This window comes from Malus domestica, chromosome 07 (genome assembly GCF_042453785.1).
Source record: "Malus domestica chromosome 07, GDT2T_hap1".
NCBI classification, from domain to species: Eukaryota; Viridiplantae; Streptophyta; class Magnoliopsida; order Rosales; family Rosaceae; genus Malus; species Malus domestica.
Window position 1 is genome coordinate 24,036,647 of NC_091667.1, and position 17,358 is coordinate 24,054,004.

Consider the following 17,358-nt stretch of genomic DNA (forward strand, 5'->3'; position numbering starts at 1 on the left):
TAAGCATTCTAGGATTCTCGGACACAAAACAAAAGCCTAGAACCCTTTTAAACCCTAGCCGAATTTCCCTTGCCCTTTCCTTTAATTTTCTGATTTATTTCCTAATTCTATAATCCTTAGACTTAATTTCTGATTTCCTAATCAACCTAGGGTTTGAATTTCTGTTTCCCTTTAAATAAACCTCTTGTTGCAGCCACAAAACATTCCACACAAGCCCATTCAGTCCCATTCACGCCAGAAACATCACCACTCTCTCTGCCGCACCTATCCTTCACCATTCACCATATTTTCTGACCAAAAACCACCCTAGCCGTCCCATACACCTATCCCAGCCATAAACCCATCATTCTACACCATTCATAACCCCCAAAACTCACCCATTCATGTGCAGCAGCAAGGAGAAAGAAGGAAGGATATATATATATATATATATATATATATATATATATATATATATATGTATGTATACAAGAATATTAATTAACCTACAACCATGCATGATTCTTGTAATAGATTGACTGTCAAATAATTGGGAGACATCACATATATTCATAAATAATATTGCCGTTAATACAAAAATTCATGTTAAATGTATTTATAACGGTATTTAATTGTTAGAAAAAGAAAATTATGACAAATTTCTTTTTAATTTTCAAGTTGTTAAAAAAATAGGTAGACGGGTGAAAAAAAAAAGAGTAAACGGGTTTAAAATGGGTAAACTGGTACGTGGTTATGGGTAAATGGGTATGGTTAACCGTTTATAAACGGTTATGGCTATGGGTATACCCGTTTATGTAAATACCCAACGGGTAAACGGTTATGCGGGTAAAAACTTTAACGGTTATAGGTAAATAACCGCGATTACCCGCCCGCCATAACCGTTGCCCATCCCTAGTCAGCATCTTAACCATTACTCACCCTCTTTTTCTCTATCTTATTTTATAGACTCGGCTGGGGTTCAAATTCCACCTTTATGTTTTTAAAAACCTCTTTGCTTAGAACAAAATTAAAGAACAAAAATAATACTCTCTTAATACTTTTTCTTTTTGCTCAAAAATCCATCGCCATTCCATCAGTTGCAAACTAGCAATCATCTACCAAACTCAAATAGCCATCCCTTTGAAATCAAGTTCCCTCAACCAGTCACACTCCCACCTCACCTTGTAACTCAATTCACTCCTCATGACAGTTCCTTCTTACTCGACTCTAGTTCTAAATAAAAAATATACCTCTAAATCCCATACTTGCCTTTAAGGACCCCGTACGTAGATGTGAGGTTTTATCACAAAATGCTTGGATTTTATTTTAACACAAGCTTTGTATCCAATACTTGTTTTAGTGTCTATGAGCTCGTTTGATACATATGATTGGATTGGAATGGAGAATCGTGTTCCCGGCACATATAAAAATATCTTCTCCCCACACCTCATCAATTAATAATTCTTACCAGAACAAAGTCTACTCCGCATAAATTATGGGGTTAATGAAACATCCACAAGAATCTTTCAAAAAATTGTCAGCTACTCAAAACGGTTCATAATTAGACCGCAGTATTTGATTCACCAAACTGCCCAAACGCATTATTATTGTAGTGGAAGTACACACTTATAATTTGTATACTATTTTGTCAAGGTTTTGACGTGAGATTTTACATTCTTCAACACAAAGAAGGCGCGGGAAAATGTTAGGATTAAGGCGGTCCATTAATTCAAATCACCTCAAAATGTTCACAAAAACATACTTACAATAGTAAGCAGTTGGGGTTCAAATTCCTCCAGCAAAAGGGCGTAATAGAAAGCTTTACAAGTTGTCAAACTAATAGCAAATATATCCCTTTTTCTTAATAAAATGTGGTTCCCATGAAATTAAAATAAACCCTATAGTTATTTGTGGATGAGGAAATACAAGAATAGTTGGTTGATCTTTCTTAATCCATTTCACCTTCTGCAGAAACATTTGAACTAACAAATAAGCCAAAGGTTTCATTTCTTAGAGAGCAAACACCAACATTTCATGTCCTCGATATATATAAAACATGTTTTATGACCTGCAGGAAGAATCACGGTTCAAAAGGTTAACAACACAATGAATTGGAACCTCTTGCGTCCTGAGTATGCAACATGGCAACCCGAATGGACTGAGGAAGAAATCCGATCAACATTCTTCAAATGCACAAAATGGCAGGTGGAAGAAACGTTGGATCCAATCAACTGCCCTTACCACTACTACTGTACCAGTTCTTATGCCGGAAACTATTCGCAGGCTGTGGATTTTCTGCTTCTGTTCTTTGCAGCAGCTTCATACTTGGCAACCCTAGTCTTTATGGTAATGCACGTATCAGGAAAGGGCCAAAAAAGTATTCAGTCAAAAAGATATTTGCTCCCGTCCGGTCCGGTTGCCCTTCCATTGATCATCTTGGCCTTAGCCTACGGCCACCGGATCAACTCCGCCTTTCCTCTCTCATGCACTGGCCCGGCAATCCTCATTCTCGTTCTGATATCTGCGCTGACCTTCGACAATGGAGCCCAGTCAGACTTCAAGTACGTGTTTTTTGAGACATCAACAATCTCCGGAATTTTGCATGCCAGCATGTACTTGGATTCAGTCATCTTACCCTACTATACTGGTCTTGACGCTCTAGTGTCATCAACTTTTTCAGGCGAGTGCGCATCATGTGTGTGTCGTAAAGAGGTTTTGATTGTCGGAGGAACGTTGATATCCTACCGGGGATGGTCGCTGACCACTTTTTCGGTCGTGGGAACCCTATGTTCGAGGATTATATGCCGGGTTGCAGGAGCGAAAACCGGCAGGTCCATATGGATTAGTTCAATATTCGAGAGTTCGAGCTGGATCTTGATAATTGTAGATTGTGTTTATCTAACCGCAAACCCCCCGCCGGAGCGATTGGAGTTGCGAGTTGCTGCTTTCGGAGGTATCTTTGTTTTGATTTGCCTTTATGTAATTAGAGAAGCATGCATTCATATCACACGGCTACATTCTGTGTATAAAAGTAGGACAGCAGTTGTTTGCAACGCAAGCAAAGTAGAAATGCGAAAATGATGGGATGTAAACATATATTTTCAGGAAACATGCACAAAGCATGATAATCTTTTTTCCAAAATTCAATACAGAATTCACAAGTCATCGGAATCGAACATCACAAAATTGGTCTTAAAGCTAGAACAATGGTCCGGGCTGATGTACTTCTTGCCGTGCAGTAGCGACTCTTCAACTGTAACACTTGTGTTCCATCAATGATAAACTTGAGCAATATGTCCAAAGCAAATCACAAGAAAAACCTCCTTCTGCTTGTGTCCATTTCCGGCTATAAAACAAATGGGTAGGAAGAAAAAATGCAGCAAACAGTGAGTACGAAACATGATGGAATATTTTATTAAGAACAAAAAGAGATGACGCCAATATACAAAATGAATTGATTAGTAAATGTCAAATCGAGTACCTTGTGAACCCACTCATATTCCCCGCCTTTAGTATCGAAGGTCCCATGCTGCAGACTAATTAGTTTAAGGGTGAAACGAGGGCCACACTCCTGTGAGTTTAAGATGGAAACAGTGTTATGATTAACTACAAATGTTCTTGACAAGATACGCATTCAATTGCTTCCGAGTATGTAAAGATGGGACCTTATTAAAACCCATAATTTTATCCTAATGGATTGCTTTGTATGGAGGGCCATGCGTCACTAATTTTTTTTTATTTCTTTGTGAACCACACTGGCCACAGTAATGGACCACAACAAAGCATGAAACATACTTCAAGTAGTGAAGTAAGGCCTAAGCCAAACAAAGCATAATGTATAAAAAGAATATGAAAGAAGAAAAGTTGAACTGAGAGACACCGACCTGTAGGCGAGCAATTACTTTCCCTTTAGGTCCGCTCTCACCATTTGCATCCTTGGTCTTTTTACCTTTGGACTCGATCTGTTTAGCCTCTTTTTCTTCAAAGATATACCTGAAAACATGGAAATGAAATGTATTCATTAGTAATGGAAGCTTTACAAGACGGAAAAAATAAGTAAAAAAAAATTCATATTTCTACAACTTAAAAATGCCAAAGAAGCACACCGATGATGCCGGAAGAATATAAAATCTCGCTGGTTGTGAAAAGTTACAACTCGCCGACCACGAAAATTTGGTTCTTGTGGGAAAAGTGACTGAATTAATCTGAAGAAAGCACGTTGACAATGAAAACCATTAGAAACTGAGAGGTTGATTCATATCAAACTCGTATAGATATCAAAAGGCTATTAAAGCAAATTGTACAGGCAGAAGAATACAAAAACTAGGGTCCACTCATTTTGGTACCAGGTACAAGGATGTGTGCCTAAATCCAAAAGTACAAAATACATCACAAATAATTTTGAAGAACATTGTTCCTTTTCAAACAATAATAAAAATAAAATAATTTTGTTTGGAGAACATTTAAACAAGGTAAAGAACACAACCTTCCGATTCGATGACCAAGGCGTGTTGTAAAGTTGTTCAGCACAAGCTCGGGCTCATGACTGGTTGGATTTCCATGATTCTGCAGGTATATCAAATAAACACAATAAGAAAAATAATATACACGTGCAGTCATGCACACACACAAAAACAAAACTCTTCCATAAATCAACCATCTAATAGGCAGTTCAAGAAATCTAAGAAGCCTAAATTGTAGGATTTATCGTTGCACTCAACTTTAAGAAAAGAAAGTTAAAAACCCTTCAGTGCAGTATGTGTAAAGCAAGACTAGAACCAAAGGCTAGTGTTGTCTTGATGTGAAAAACAGAATGCGACTTACCTTGATATCCTTGCGTAAAACAAGCTTTGAGAGCTTAAAATGGGCAGTAGGCCCGGAAGGTAGGCCAATTATTAGGAGAGCATCTACATGATTATAACAATAGCTGACAGTTAGATATATTAACAAAAGGACACGAAGTGGAAGATAACACTTCAGAGACTTTACTAACAATCTCAAAGTTTTTGTCATCAGAAACAAAGCCAGAGGGAGCACTAGTAACACAACAATTCTAGAGAACCCTTCAAATAGAAACAGAACCAACCTGGTTCTCTGCGATTGGTGTGAACAACAATTAGAGAAGTGAAGTCCTTCTTATTTGCGTACTCTACAATCTGCAACCAAAGTTAAAAAACATACATATATAAATTGTTCGAATTTAATGATCAACATATTAAAAATGGAAGGGGGGAAGGAGGGGGGGGGGGGGATTCTAAAAGAAAGCACCTTTTTCAAGTCATATGTTCCTCTTTTGTAGTAGGTTGCATTTGGGATCACTGAAAGTAGTTCCTTTATAAACTCAGGCCCCCTCTGCAGACCCGAAACACAAAAAACTGTAAATCAACAATAACCAAAACAAAGAATTCCCTAACCACATCAAATTCGGAATGCTGTAAAAAGCAGGGACAATGGAAAAATACGTACAGAAGAATGGAAACGGCAAGTAGTGATTAATATCTTTGGGTTCATTTCGCGCTTTAAAATCGAACTGAATTCATCGGCATCATTTCCAGCAAACAGCTGCAATTGAACACATAAAACAAAGCCGAAATCAAGCAAACCATCATTCGATTTCCCACGCATAAAAAACAAAACTCATTCACATTTGCTACATTGTAAGCCAATAAAACACAATCGAAAGGTGCAAAAACGAACCTCTTCGTCGTCAGGCTTACAAATAGTCTCATCGACTTCCCTGGTGTTCTCAATCGTCTTGGGAATCTTCTTCGCCGGCGGCTACAGAGTGCAATGAACAACACCAATTAGCTAATTAATCCAAAATTAAACATCAATTAACAATAAAAATCCCAATTTCTCAATTCAGAATTCATAAATTCGTAAAATTACCTCCTCGCCGAGCTCGAGAGCGCGCTTCTCGGCGGCGTCGCGCGCTTTGGCCTTCTTGCGCTTCTCGAGCTTCTTCTGCTGCTTGAGCTTGGCGTGCACCGCCGACCTCTTCTCCTTGTTCTTTATCATCGACGGCAGAATCTCCATCTTCTTCTCCGGCGGCGGTTCTTCTCCTCCTCCTCCTTCGCTTTCGCTTCGCTTCCTTTTATTGTTATCGCCTCCCATTTTCGCAGTTGCCGAATCGATACCGCTGGTAGCTCAGATGTCAGATCACCTTCTTCAATTTCGCGCTAGGGTTTTTGTTCGGCCACTACGATAGCCGCTAGGGTTTATCCAATTACTGCGTGCTCCTATCCGCACCGTATTTCGCTCTTCTGTTTTTAACCTTTTAACTTTTAAACCTTCGAAACAAAAAAAAAAACAAAAAAAACAAAAAACAAAAAAAAAAAACTTTTAAACCGGTAATTAGCTATTTTACTTAACTTTTGTTTTGTTTGAGGCTTTTGCTCATTTAACTTTCGTCATCAATTTTTACCTGGTACTCTTTCTTCTTTTTTTCTTTTATATTTTTTTTATTTTTAAACAAACCATATTATCAATATTCTATATTAAAACCTACTCCAATCTTAGGCGAAAATTCAAATTTTAAGTTCTAAACTTACCCTAACTTGCTCCAATCATTGGGCAAATATGAGTTTTTAACGCAAAACTCATTTTTGGGGCAAATTCAGGTCAAAATTGTCTGGCTACGGGTTTGCTGTTCCGAAAGTTCTGTCTCCTTCATATCTCTTTTTTTTTTTTACACGTGTTATACCAATTAACACCAATTTAACTCTGCTAATTTTTTAACTGTTAACAAATTTTTAAAAAATATAATCAAAATTAAAAAATTCTTAGGGCGTAGAGTTCTCAGTCCCTGCAATACACAAAGCAATTGATCGCAAATCATCCTAACCCCAGGGCGTCTGCAGAGGATAGAAGATTCAAGAGACGAATCAAAAAAATGTCTCCTTCATGTCGATGAGATGCATCGCGTCGACAGTGGCGGTTTCCCACTGCTGCTACGACGCCGACGACATTTGTATTTCCTGACAGATTTAGAAGATTTCAGAGAATTTGGTGTTTGATTTCAGAGAATTTGGTGTTTGAAATTTCAGAGATTTTGGTATTTTAAAATTTCAGAGATATTTAAACCAAAAAAAAAAAAAAACAAAAGACAGAGATATGTACCAACGCTCTCGACTCTTCGGCCAATTTGATTAAAAAAAAACCAATCTGAATATTAAGCCAAGAAAGTGAGGGGATTTAACTCAGGGCTGGGGATGGGTAAGAGGGGGGATGGGGGTAGGTGGGGACTGGAAACAGGAAACTGAAGAGTTGTTCCAGCCAAGGAAGAAAATATCGGTAATATCGGAAATATTGGTAGTCCGAAAACACGGAAATATCAATGGAAATATCGGTAAAATATCGATATCGATAAAAATTACACGGAAACCACGGAAATTGTAAGAAAAACTTGAAAATTTTTATTGAAACTTTGTAGGATGTTTATTTAGTCAATTATCTATTAGTTTATCACAAAAAATTGGAAGGAAATGCATTGCATGATGGATTTAACATTATCAAGTTGATTATATAGCGATCTGACAAACATTGTGAGTGTAGAAAATATGTAGTAATCAATGAAAAGTGATGCTATTATTCGTTGTCCATTGTCTGCAATTGTAAAAAGTGATTGAAAAATTCATGAGGTGAGTCAGATGGGTCACTCAACCATAGAGGCACACACACACACAGACATGCCATCACACACGCACACAACACACGCACACATATCTCACATGCATACGGCTCTCTCTCTCTCTCTCTCTCTCATTCTTGATCCTTCTCTCTTCTTCTCTGAGTCTAAGGCGCCGGACCTCTCTTCTCCCCCTTCTCCATTCGACCCACACACACACAGATCTCCCCCTTCTCGATCCTTCTCTCTTCTTCTCTGAGGCCCTCGATCCTTCTCTCTTCTTCTCTGAGGCCTGACCTCTCTTCTCCCCCTTCTCCATTCGACCCACACACACACAGATCTCCCCCTTCTCCCACTCTCTCGATCCTTCGCTGCCGTTGATCGTGGCTCTGGCGAAGTCGGACTTGGCTTAGTCGTCTCTGGTGGTGCGCCGCTGAGCAAGGAGTTGGCCCAGTCATCGATTTTTCAGGTGAGATTCCATTGAAACCCTAAGCCCTAAACCGACATCACATATGTTAAATCGTTGATGCATGCGTGAAATTTGAAGCTTATATGTGAAATTGAAGTTAAAAATCGTGTTTTTGCAAGGTTTTTGGGACGAAATCGGCTCGGGAATAGGCACACCATCTCCGGCGTTCGATATCGGAGTCCGATTGCACCGTTCAACAAAATATCTCGATATTTCCAAAATATCGCGATATTATCGATATTATCGATAATATCGCGATATTTTTACGAAAACCACACGGATACCTATTTAAATATCCATTCCCCGAAAAATCGATATTATCGGCGATATTTCGCCGATAATATCGATATTTAAATCCATGGTTCCAGCTAGGTTTTCTTACTTTTATTATTTTCTTTTATTTATTTATTAAAAGTTGAAAAGTGAACAGAGTTAACTTGAAGTTAAGTGTACTTTTTAAAAAAAAAAAAAAAAAAAACTTGAAGTTAAGTATGATGACATGTGTCAAAAAATGAAGAATGAGACATGAAGGAGACACTATTTTTGGGACAGCAAACCCGCAGCCAAATTGTCTCTGGGTTAATGGGGCCGACCCATTATATATGTGTATTTTTTAGTTTTATATTTATAAATTCATTGAATCCAATAGTTAAGATCTAATATGACCAAATCCAATGATAAAAAATAAAAAAAATAAAATTCTTTTATGTGTTTCATATTCTTTCATAGGGTCACGAGTTTCATGGTGTCGATTTAGTGATTTTTAAATATTTATCAAAATTTAAATATGTTTAGGTTAAAATGTTTAGAAAATTAAATTAGGATAGTTTACATTATTATTTTTTTTAAGTTACTTTAAAAAAATATCATAAATTCATTCTTTAATAATTTCAGATTAAAAATTTAACCCATAAGGATTAGAGGAGAAAAATTGTTTCTTGGTTAAAAAATTTAGATTTTAACCAAAGGGTTGGAGATTGTCTAAGTGAGAGGAGGTGAATTAAGCTTCATAATGGCTCTGATACCAATATTATAAACTCTACTTCTTTCTCAATTGCACAATAACTTGTATTACAGAGAACTATTACAACATCAACAACTCCTTTTAATCCCTCAGCTACCTATTCATACAACATATACTATTAATATGATGCCGACGCGTGACATCCTAGCAGCTAGTTATAATGTGATCTAAATTTTCCTTTGATGAACATCAAACCTAAGACTTCTAATTTACAAGTGAAAAAGAAACTACTAGACAATAGTATTGCACCTTATATTTTTATTTTAGCCAATTTATACGCCTAAATTTTCATAAATATCCAATTTTTTGCACTGCCTATTTTTTCGTTCATATTTATCATGTAATTAACATGTGAACCACTTAAAATGGTAAAAAAACATAACTTTATAGCAACAGAGACGTTATTAGACAAGACGAAGGAGAATTAGGTTTGCAAAAGTGAGTTTTAGTGCGGCAAAAAATCGTATTTACTTTAGACAAAAAGTGAATAGGGATCACGTGACAAACACCAATTAAATCTTAGGCATAATCTGATGTAAGCCCATTTTTGTAAAGCACATTAAAATTAATTCCAATTTTGTTTTATTGTTCAAATAGATCCAATAACTAAAACTCCGCATCAGCTTAATTATTTTAATTTGCACCTTAGGCATATAAATTGTAGGAAGTACACATAATCCCTTCACTACAGGATTATTTGTGGTTGAACTAATTCATTATTTGTGACGCTTAGTACTACGATTTAATGGTATTCAACTTTACTTGTGATTGAGAGATTAAATTCGATTATTGCCAAAGATAAATTCGAACCAAATTATTATAAGTAACCCATTGTAAGGCTAAACAAACTCAACAACATAACTAATATGGCCTATGTTGCTTCAGTCTGTTTCATCCCTCTTTTTTTTTTTTTTTCCTTTTTCTAAACTTTTCCCTCTCTTAGACCATGAAATCAAAATTATTTCTCAACTTCACCAATAAAAAAGAAAATTATTTCTCATCAAATCCTCCTCTTTATCTCTCTTCTTTCACGAATAGCAGGGTGATGAATCTTGTGTTCCTATCTCCAAATTCGTTCATCATGATTTCAATTGTTACATGTTTTTCACAATTTTATTTTGGGGTGTGATATCCACACACCCCATTTTACTTCTTACATACTTTTTTAATTTTTGGCTGTCGGATCAGATGAATTAAAGAAGATCAACGGACAAAAATTATCAAGGGGCGTGTGAGAAGTAAAATGGGGTGTGTGGATAGCACACCCCTTTTATTTTTTTCTACCTGTTAATTCGGTAAGACAATATTCTTAACGCGGGTCTCCAGAATAACTTGGTCCTACTTTTGGCATGTCATCATTGTGATAGAAGACTCTTTAATTGGGACCTAAATCGTCGTTGGATGGAGGAGACCCTTTGGCACGTGATAGACCACCTCTTCCAAGTGATCAAATCTCTAATGGCCTACTCTTTAGTGATATGTGCTCAACGAAGACCACTAGACAAGAGTGCTCCACTGAGATCACTAAACCAGGGTGTTCTATACTAAGACCATCAGACGAGGGTGTTCTACTAAGACCACTAGACTAGGGTGCTCTACTGAGACCACCAGACTAGGGTGCTTTATTGTGACCACCATACTAGGGTGCTCTATTGAGACCACTAGACCACCTCTCCAGAGCACTTTATATATACTACTATTGAATGAAGACTCGTTGACTAAGACTAGATATTTGTTGGTCTAAATATTTATTGGGTGTATTGGAAGAGGCCACATCACCTCTTCTTTGAGGCCACACACTTGACCTTCCTTAGGATGGTGGCTTTTTTTCTATATAAGGTCATCTCCAACAGAAAGCTGGCCAAAGGGCTCATTTTATCCCTTTGGCCCTCCAAGAAATTAATATTTTAATGAACAGTGCAGGGTTATATTTCTTACCATCTCCAACCGAGGGCCATAGGGTCATAGGGCTTGTTTTAGCCCTGTCACAAAAAATCATCTCCAACCAAGGGCCAAATAGCTATAGGGCCAAATATAATTTATTATTTAAATTTAAAAACTACAACAATTTAAATTAAATGTAATATAATTAAATATTTAAAATAAATTGTGAAAACACTTACTTCGTCGTAGTAATTGGCACTGCTGTCTTGTCTACTTGAGGCTGTTAATAATTGTATGTTAAATTAATTTTTTAATTTAAGTGTCCAATTACTAGTACAATTTAGTTTGAGATAGTTACATGTATAAATGCACATTTACCATCTCCAATAGGAAACTTATATTTGGGGCACCCATTATATTTGTCCCACATCGGGAGAGAATTGAACAAGCAAAAGCTTGCATGTGTGGTACCCATTATATTTGTCCCACATCAGTTGTGGAAGAAGTTTGAGCAATCAAACATGTTTATAAAAACAACATCCCCACATAGAATCAATCACCTTTTCGAGCCTTAATTAAATATTCTTTTTAAATTTTTGGCCCAAAAAAAAAACTGTATATAAAAAAAATTTCAAAAATAACGGCTAGCTGATGTCATTGAGATTCAAAATTTTTAGCTCGGCTCGGGATCGGCTGGCTGGCTCATTTGGGTCACCCGGTCGGCCCTTTGGCCTTTTTTGTCCAATGGGGTCCACGAGCCCTTTGGCTTGGCCCTCGGTTGGAGACGATTTTAGGGCCATTTTCGACCCTCTGGCCCTTTAGATCCTTCGGTTGGAGATGACTTAATGAAAAGGAGGACGGAGGAGAGAGGATGACTAGCTAGATGATAAAAGCCTACTGTTCTTTGGCTACAATGCCAACTAGAAGCTTTGAGCGGTTTCATGTAGCATTTGTAACCTCACACAAATATATATACAGATGACAGTGGACATAGCCCTTTAAGCTAACCTCTCAATTTTGAGCGTTAACAAGCATCGATTGCAAACATCATCATGCATTTAGTGGAATTTTTTAGGTTGACAGGCCGAGGGCCCACTCCAACAACACCAATATTGTCCTCACTTAACCACCTGCACAATCCTTAGGTGTGGGGTTTTATCACAAAAGGCCTCAGTGTTAGTTAGATAGGGGTATTTCTATTTAAACTGCTCTTCTCTTCTCCCTCTGTCCAATGTGGGACAAATGAGGGTTCCAACACTCCCGCACGTGAGACCATCATCATGCATTTAGTGGAATTTTTTAGGTCGACAGGCCGATGGCCCACTCCAACAACACCAATATTGTCCTCACTTAACTACCTGCACAATTCTTAGGTGTGGGGTTTTATCACAAAAGGCCTCAGTGTTAGTTAGATAGGGGTATTTCTATTTAAACTGCTCTTCCCTTCTCCCTCTGTCCAATGTGGGACAAATGAAGGTTCCAACACTCCCGCACGTGAGACCCCATTTTATAGGTCACACGTGGAAATCTACATCGGCAATCACGTGGAGCCAATGGGGGCTCACCCATCGTGTGGGGCCAAACGGGGACCCACCCAATCACGTGGAAGTATGGGCATGTCCCCTGGCTCTAATACCAAGTGGAATTTTTCAAGTCGACGGGCCGAGAGCCCATTCCAACAACACCGATAATGTCCCCACTTAACTATCTGCACAATCCTCAGGTGTGGGGTTTTATCACAAAATGTCTTGGTGTTAGTTAAAGAGGCATATTTCTATTTAAACTGCTATTCTCTTCTCCCTCGGTCCGATGTGGGACAAATGAGGTTCCAACTCATTTGCTCTATATACGTATCATAAAGGTAAAAACAAAATTGGCAAGGTGGTACAAGTTCCCTTTGTAATTGTCTATTTGATGCATCTACTTCACATAACAACCCAAGTTATGGGTTGCCAAAACCAGAAAGAAAGAGTTTAGAGGTTGCAAAGTTCTGCTTCTTATTTCAATTGGTTAGCCGTGCTTACAACATTTGATACGACCAGTGCGGAAAAAAGTTAAAAATCTCAACATTTCAGAAGGGTTATCTGTTTACATCAAGGGGCATGCCTTGTGGCGTTGGACCAGATTCTGGATCTTGGTCAACTGCTTGTGTCTGCTTGATCACCATTTCCTTTTTATCGTTGCTTTTACCCCACAGTAAAATGTACATGCCAATTATGACAGTAACAGATCCCACCATGCTGATAAATTAAATAAGGCCAACAATTAATTAGTAACGGGTTAATACGAAGATAATTAAAATTAATGATGTATGTAAACATTGAACATTCAACATTAAACATAATTGAGTGAATTACCTTCCGAGGTAAATTTGTTCATGCAAGAAAGAGAAGTCCAACATGGCCACAAATATCTGGGTGACGGGGGTAAATGCTGCTGTGAAGAGTGCACCCTTTTGTTTCACACACCTTGACATCCCTACATAGCATAACCCTGATCCTACTGCTCCCTGCAATGTCAACACACATGAAACCCTAATCAGTTCTTGAAATAATATTCTAGACTGTAGCATTTGTATGGATTACAAAATGAAATCGAAATTACCGAACACATCCACTAGCTGTTAAACAACCACTAGACCTAAAGCTTATGCTGTATGGAAATATTGACCTATAACAATATTGTATATCAAGGTTACACCCTTCTCGCGTGCATGTTCATCTTGTACGTGGAGAGATGAACTAGTAGGCGAGAAAGAAACATATAGGTGCAGCCATGACACCATGTTAGACAACCAGTAAACCCTAAAAACTTAATTTGTTAGAGAATGAGCACCAACAATATGTATGAAAATACTAAACCCTAAAAGCTGCTTGAGTTGTCTCGGAGGGAGATACTATTTTAGGCAACCATTATAGCCTAACGCTCAAGCTTACATTAGCTAGGAAAGATTTGAACGGTGAATATTGGAGAGATGCGAAAGAAAATACTCACAGCATATACGACACTCAAGATCTCCAACTTCCCCTTGAGAATCCACATTGACATGATGATGTGCCTCTGGGTTATGAAGCACAAGATGGCGGATTGAATGGCGCCGAAGAAGGACAATATCGCGGTGCTAGAGTACTGAAAAGGGTAGCTCTTGCCGATCTTTGCTTGGATGAGAAACCACGAAGACCACAAGAGGCAGCCTGATGCCAAAAACGCTGAACCAGCCCACCTCTCAGTCATTTTAGCTGTTGATGAAGCCATTGTATTGGCATGGTTTTGCATTTGATGTGTGGATTCTGAATGTTGGTTGGTTAGTGGCATTCCTTTGTATAAGATCAATGATACAGCTCCACCAATACATATGAAGGCACCCAGGATTTTAGCTATCCCATCCTTTCTCTTTATGTTCACTTTCTCTAGACTGCAAAATCAAGTCCGAAAAATTGAAGTTATAATTCCATTAACAACATGTTTACCTACTTAGAATGCGAGAAAATGTGAATGGGGAAGTCGGGCACATGAAATAGAGGGAATGAGTATATTTTATCACATACTTTTTTATTACGTCTGTATTAGTAAACATAGAGGAAGTCAGGATTCCAAATTATATATTCCAATACCCATTTCAGATAATTAATCAGACTTAAAAACTTATTCTTTGTACTTTACCCAAATGGTAGAGCCAATAGGAAAGTGTAGACAGGCACCATGTTGACGAATGCACAGGAATATGTAGCAGAGGTGTATTGAAGTCCAAGAAGAAATAAGTATTGTGTGAAAGTTACCCTGAAAGACACAAGTATTTGCCACAAAATTCCACAAAAAGATAACAACTCAAATGAAAAAACATACAAATATAAAATCTGAGAAACCGTATCAATTGTAAATACTATTACTAACCCAATAAGAGCACTGATGAAAAGGAGGCATAATATTCGAGTTGTAAGCTCCGGTCTGCTTTTGCTGCAAGAAAACTAACTATACGTTTAGTATACTAGTGGCGCAAATAAAACTACATATACCATATTTACTGATCATATTTTTTATAGAGATAAGATTGACTCGATAGTCAGTGTTCTCTACATGGAAAGGGCCGGCCCAGGCCCAGTGCAAGCAGGGCAACCGTCCGGGGCCCAAAAATATTAGGGGCACCAAAATTATTAGGGTGGTATATTTATATATGTTTTCATAAGAGTATAAATTTATAAAATTTGGTTCAATGACACAGAAATTTAAGTAGAAGAGGTGGTTTGGTCATTTGAAAATAATGAGAACTCTTGAGTTCAAAACACCACATGTGATTATTTACTTTCTAATTTTTACAAATTTCTTTTCAGAAGAGTATAAATTTATAAAATTTGGTTTAAGGATCAAGAAGTTTAATTAGAAGCAATGGTTTTTGTTATTTAAAATTAACAAGAGGTCCTAAGTTCGAAACGCTATGGGCATGTTTATTTTTTTCAATTTTAACAAATTTTTGTTTGGTTGTTAATTTATTTTTAGTTACTAGCTAGTAGCTATGTAGCTTGTTATTTTTAAATATTCGTTTCAATTCAAGTCTAATCTTCAACAATGAGTAATACGTAGACTAAATTTGTAGTGCAAATTTGTAAATTATATGACGTGTTATCAAAATATTTAATTTAATGCTCATTCATTACTAATACATATCAATTAAAGACTCGAAAACATCATTATTGTCCCATATTGACAAGGTTAGTAAATAAGAAAAAACATCTCATGATTTATACAAAAACACTTTCAAAGTTCAAATGGAAAACAAAACTTATCATCTATCTACTTATAAGCCCAGAGTTGTTTGGTTTTCTTCTCTCAATACAAAATAAATTAGTCTTTTTGTGTATCTAAATTATTGAGTTTGAAGTGTTTTCTAAGTATAATTTTATCAATGTCTTACGTGTGAAAATAAATAATTTTCTTATATGAAGTTTGGGCACTTTTTTTAATGTCGCCTCGGGCCTAAAAAATCTCTGGACCGGCCCTGCGTGGAAGATATCTAATATGATACATGTAGCATTAAACATAAGTAATAACTCAAGTAAATATAGGTTTTACCTTTCCCAAAAGAAGGCAATGGGTGTCAAGAAAACAGCAGAAACCGACTGTCGATAAATAACAATTACCAAACCGTTTAATCCTCCATCAAGAGTCTTCTTAAGAAGAACATTTACAATAGCTAATGCAAGGTTAATGACCAGCATGACAATAACAAGCTTCCATTTTCCCCAGCAATTCATCTTAACAATATATAAGTATACTGTGATTCAAAGCATAATGTTGTAAGTTATTAGACTCGTTATATGCTTATATATACTTATAGGTGAACCAACCAGCTGCTTCCCTCCTACATATGAGGATATAAATGGTTAAAATTCTTGGCATCATTTCAACAGATTGATGCAATCAACATGCAATTCTTTATAATATTTTCATCCCTTTTAGATGTCTTTTTACTGCAACATTTTTTATTAAGTTAAGCAAAGAATCAATTACTATATGTGGCCTCAGATAAAATATATTTCAATTTATTTTTTTTATGTTACTTCATTGTAACTAATTAAGAGTATTCTTCTTGAACACTGTTTTACTTCTTGACATTATTTTACAATTCAAATATCATAATAGAAATTGTTTATTCTCTTTATTATCATCTAAAAATCATCGATGACAAAATTCATTTAGTTTGAAATCCGTTTAGTAATCCGTAGGAATCAAACAAATTAACGTTTTATCATGAAAAGTTACTTAATAACATAATCGTCAATTTGTTCATCTCATATAGATGGCTAAAGTACTCCAAATTGAATGAATTTTTCTACAAATGATAATAAAGACAATGACAGTTCAAATTGTACAATAAAATTATGTCACAATATCGTTGAAGGAAGAACATTACTCCTTACATATAAGAAGCAAATCATTTTGACTATTATTCTTGCCATCTAGTTTTTTCTTTTCTTTTGAATAATTCATTGCAAATTAATCTGGAAGAAACAATACTGCATCAATGAGCATCTTCTCAAAAACTACTAGTGGTTGATATGATGGCACACTATCATTTCTTCAAAGTAGTATCTAATACTTCCATGTAAGAATGCATTATTGCATTATTTGGATGACAAAGTATTGTTCATTGCTATTGCATTGTTTTGAAGAACAATATGTCACATCTTAAAAAAAAGATATAACCCAAATATAAAGCTAATGGTTATTGCTAGCTGGGTAATTGACACGCCAATTATTTTGTTATTTAACTCGAAAAAGAATGTTGCTGATGTATGTTTAGGCGCGTCATATAGCCAAACACATGCTGAAAATGGTAATATACTTTATATTATATATTTATATAATGTATGAGAA

At 36.5% G+C, this 17,358-nt stretch overlaps 3 protein-coding genes across 3 annotated transcripts; 1 reads left to right on the forward strand and 2 right to left on the reverse strand.

The window, feature by feature from the left end:
* Positions 1 to 2,085: 2,085 nt before the first annotated feature.
* On the forward strand, positions 2,086 to 3,121 carry LOC103439470 (uncharacterized). Its single transcript, XM_008378033.4, has one exon. It carries the CDS (start codon positions 2,086 to 2,088, stop codon positions 3,058 to 3,060), a length of 975 nt encoding a protein of 324 aa, XP_008376255.3. The 3' UTR covers positions 3,061 to 3,121.
* On the reverse strand, positions 3,050 to 6,318 carry LOC103439469 (uncharacterized). Its single transcript, XM_008378032.4, has 11 exons — positions 5,869 to 6,318; positions 5,677 to 5,757; positions 5,446 to 5,541; positions 5,248 to 5,331; positions 5,066 to 5,135; positions 4,804 to 4,886; positions 4,466 to 4,545; positions 4,086 to 4,184; positions 3,864 to 3,972; positions 3,461 to 3,550; positions 3,050 to 3,325 (listed from the first exon to the last, which is right to left on the reverse strand). Exons 1-11 carry the CDS (start codon positions 6,091 to 6,093, stop codon positions 3,287 to 3,289), a joined length of 1,056 nt encoding a protein of 351 aa, XP_008376254.1. The 5' UTR covers positions 6,094 to 6,318; the 3' UTR covers positions 3,050 to 3,286.
* Positions 6,319 to 12,961: 6,643 nt separating this feature from the next.
* LOC103420720 (WAT1-related protein At3g30340-like) lies at positions 12,962 to 16,322 on the reverse strand. Its single transcript, XM_029105790.2, has 6 exons — positions 16,054 to 16,322; positions 14,878 to 14,940; positions 14,647 to 14,763; positions 13,978 to 14,398; positions 13,341 to 13,492; positions 12,962 to 13,223 (listed from the first exon to the last, which is right to left on the reverse strand). Exons 1-6 carry the CDS (start codon positions 16,233 to 16,235, stop codon positions 13,064 to 13,066), a joined length of 1,095 nt encoding a protein of 364 aa, XP_028961623.2. The 5' UTR covers positions 16,236 to 16,322; the 3' UTR covers positions 12,962 to 13,063.
* Positions 16,323 to 17,358: the final 1,036 nt, after the last annotated feature.

What these genes read in the sequence shown, in the direction of transcription:
- LOC103420720 (XM_029105790.2), bottom strand. Translation starts at nt 16,235, where the DNA reads ATGAATTGCTGGGGAAAATGGAAGCTTGTTATTGTCATGCTGGTCATT. An exon ending in CTATTGGCTCTACCATTTGG is followed by an intron (nt 14,399 to 14,646) that starts GTAAAGTACAAA and finishes TTGATTTTGCAG; the next exon opens with TCTAGAGAAAGTGAACATAA. An exon ending in GAACAAATTTACCTCGGAAG is followed by an intron (nt 13,224 to 13,340) that starts GTAATTCACTCA and finishes TTAATTTATCAG; the next exon opens with CATGGTGGGATCTGTTACTG.
- LOC103439470 (XM_008378033.4), top strand. Translation starts at nt 2,086, where the DNA reads ATGAATTGGAACCTCTTGCGTCCTGAGTATGCAACATGGCAACCCGAA.
- LOC103439469 (XM_008378032.4), bottom strand. Translation starts at nt 6,093, where the DNA reads ATGGGAGGCGATAACAATAAAAGGAAGCGAAGCGAAAGCGAAGGAGGA. An exon ending in TTTTACGCAAGGATATCAAG is followed by an intron (nt 4,546 to 4,803) that starts GTAAGTCGCATT and finishes ATATACCTGCAG; the next exon opens with AATCATGGAAATCCAACCAG. An exon ending in AAGTAATTGCTCGCCTACAG is followed by an intron (nt 3,551 to 3,863) that starts GTCGGTGTCTCT and finishes TTAAACTCACAG; the next exon opens with GAGTGTGGCCCTCGTTTCAC.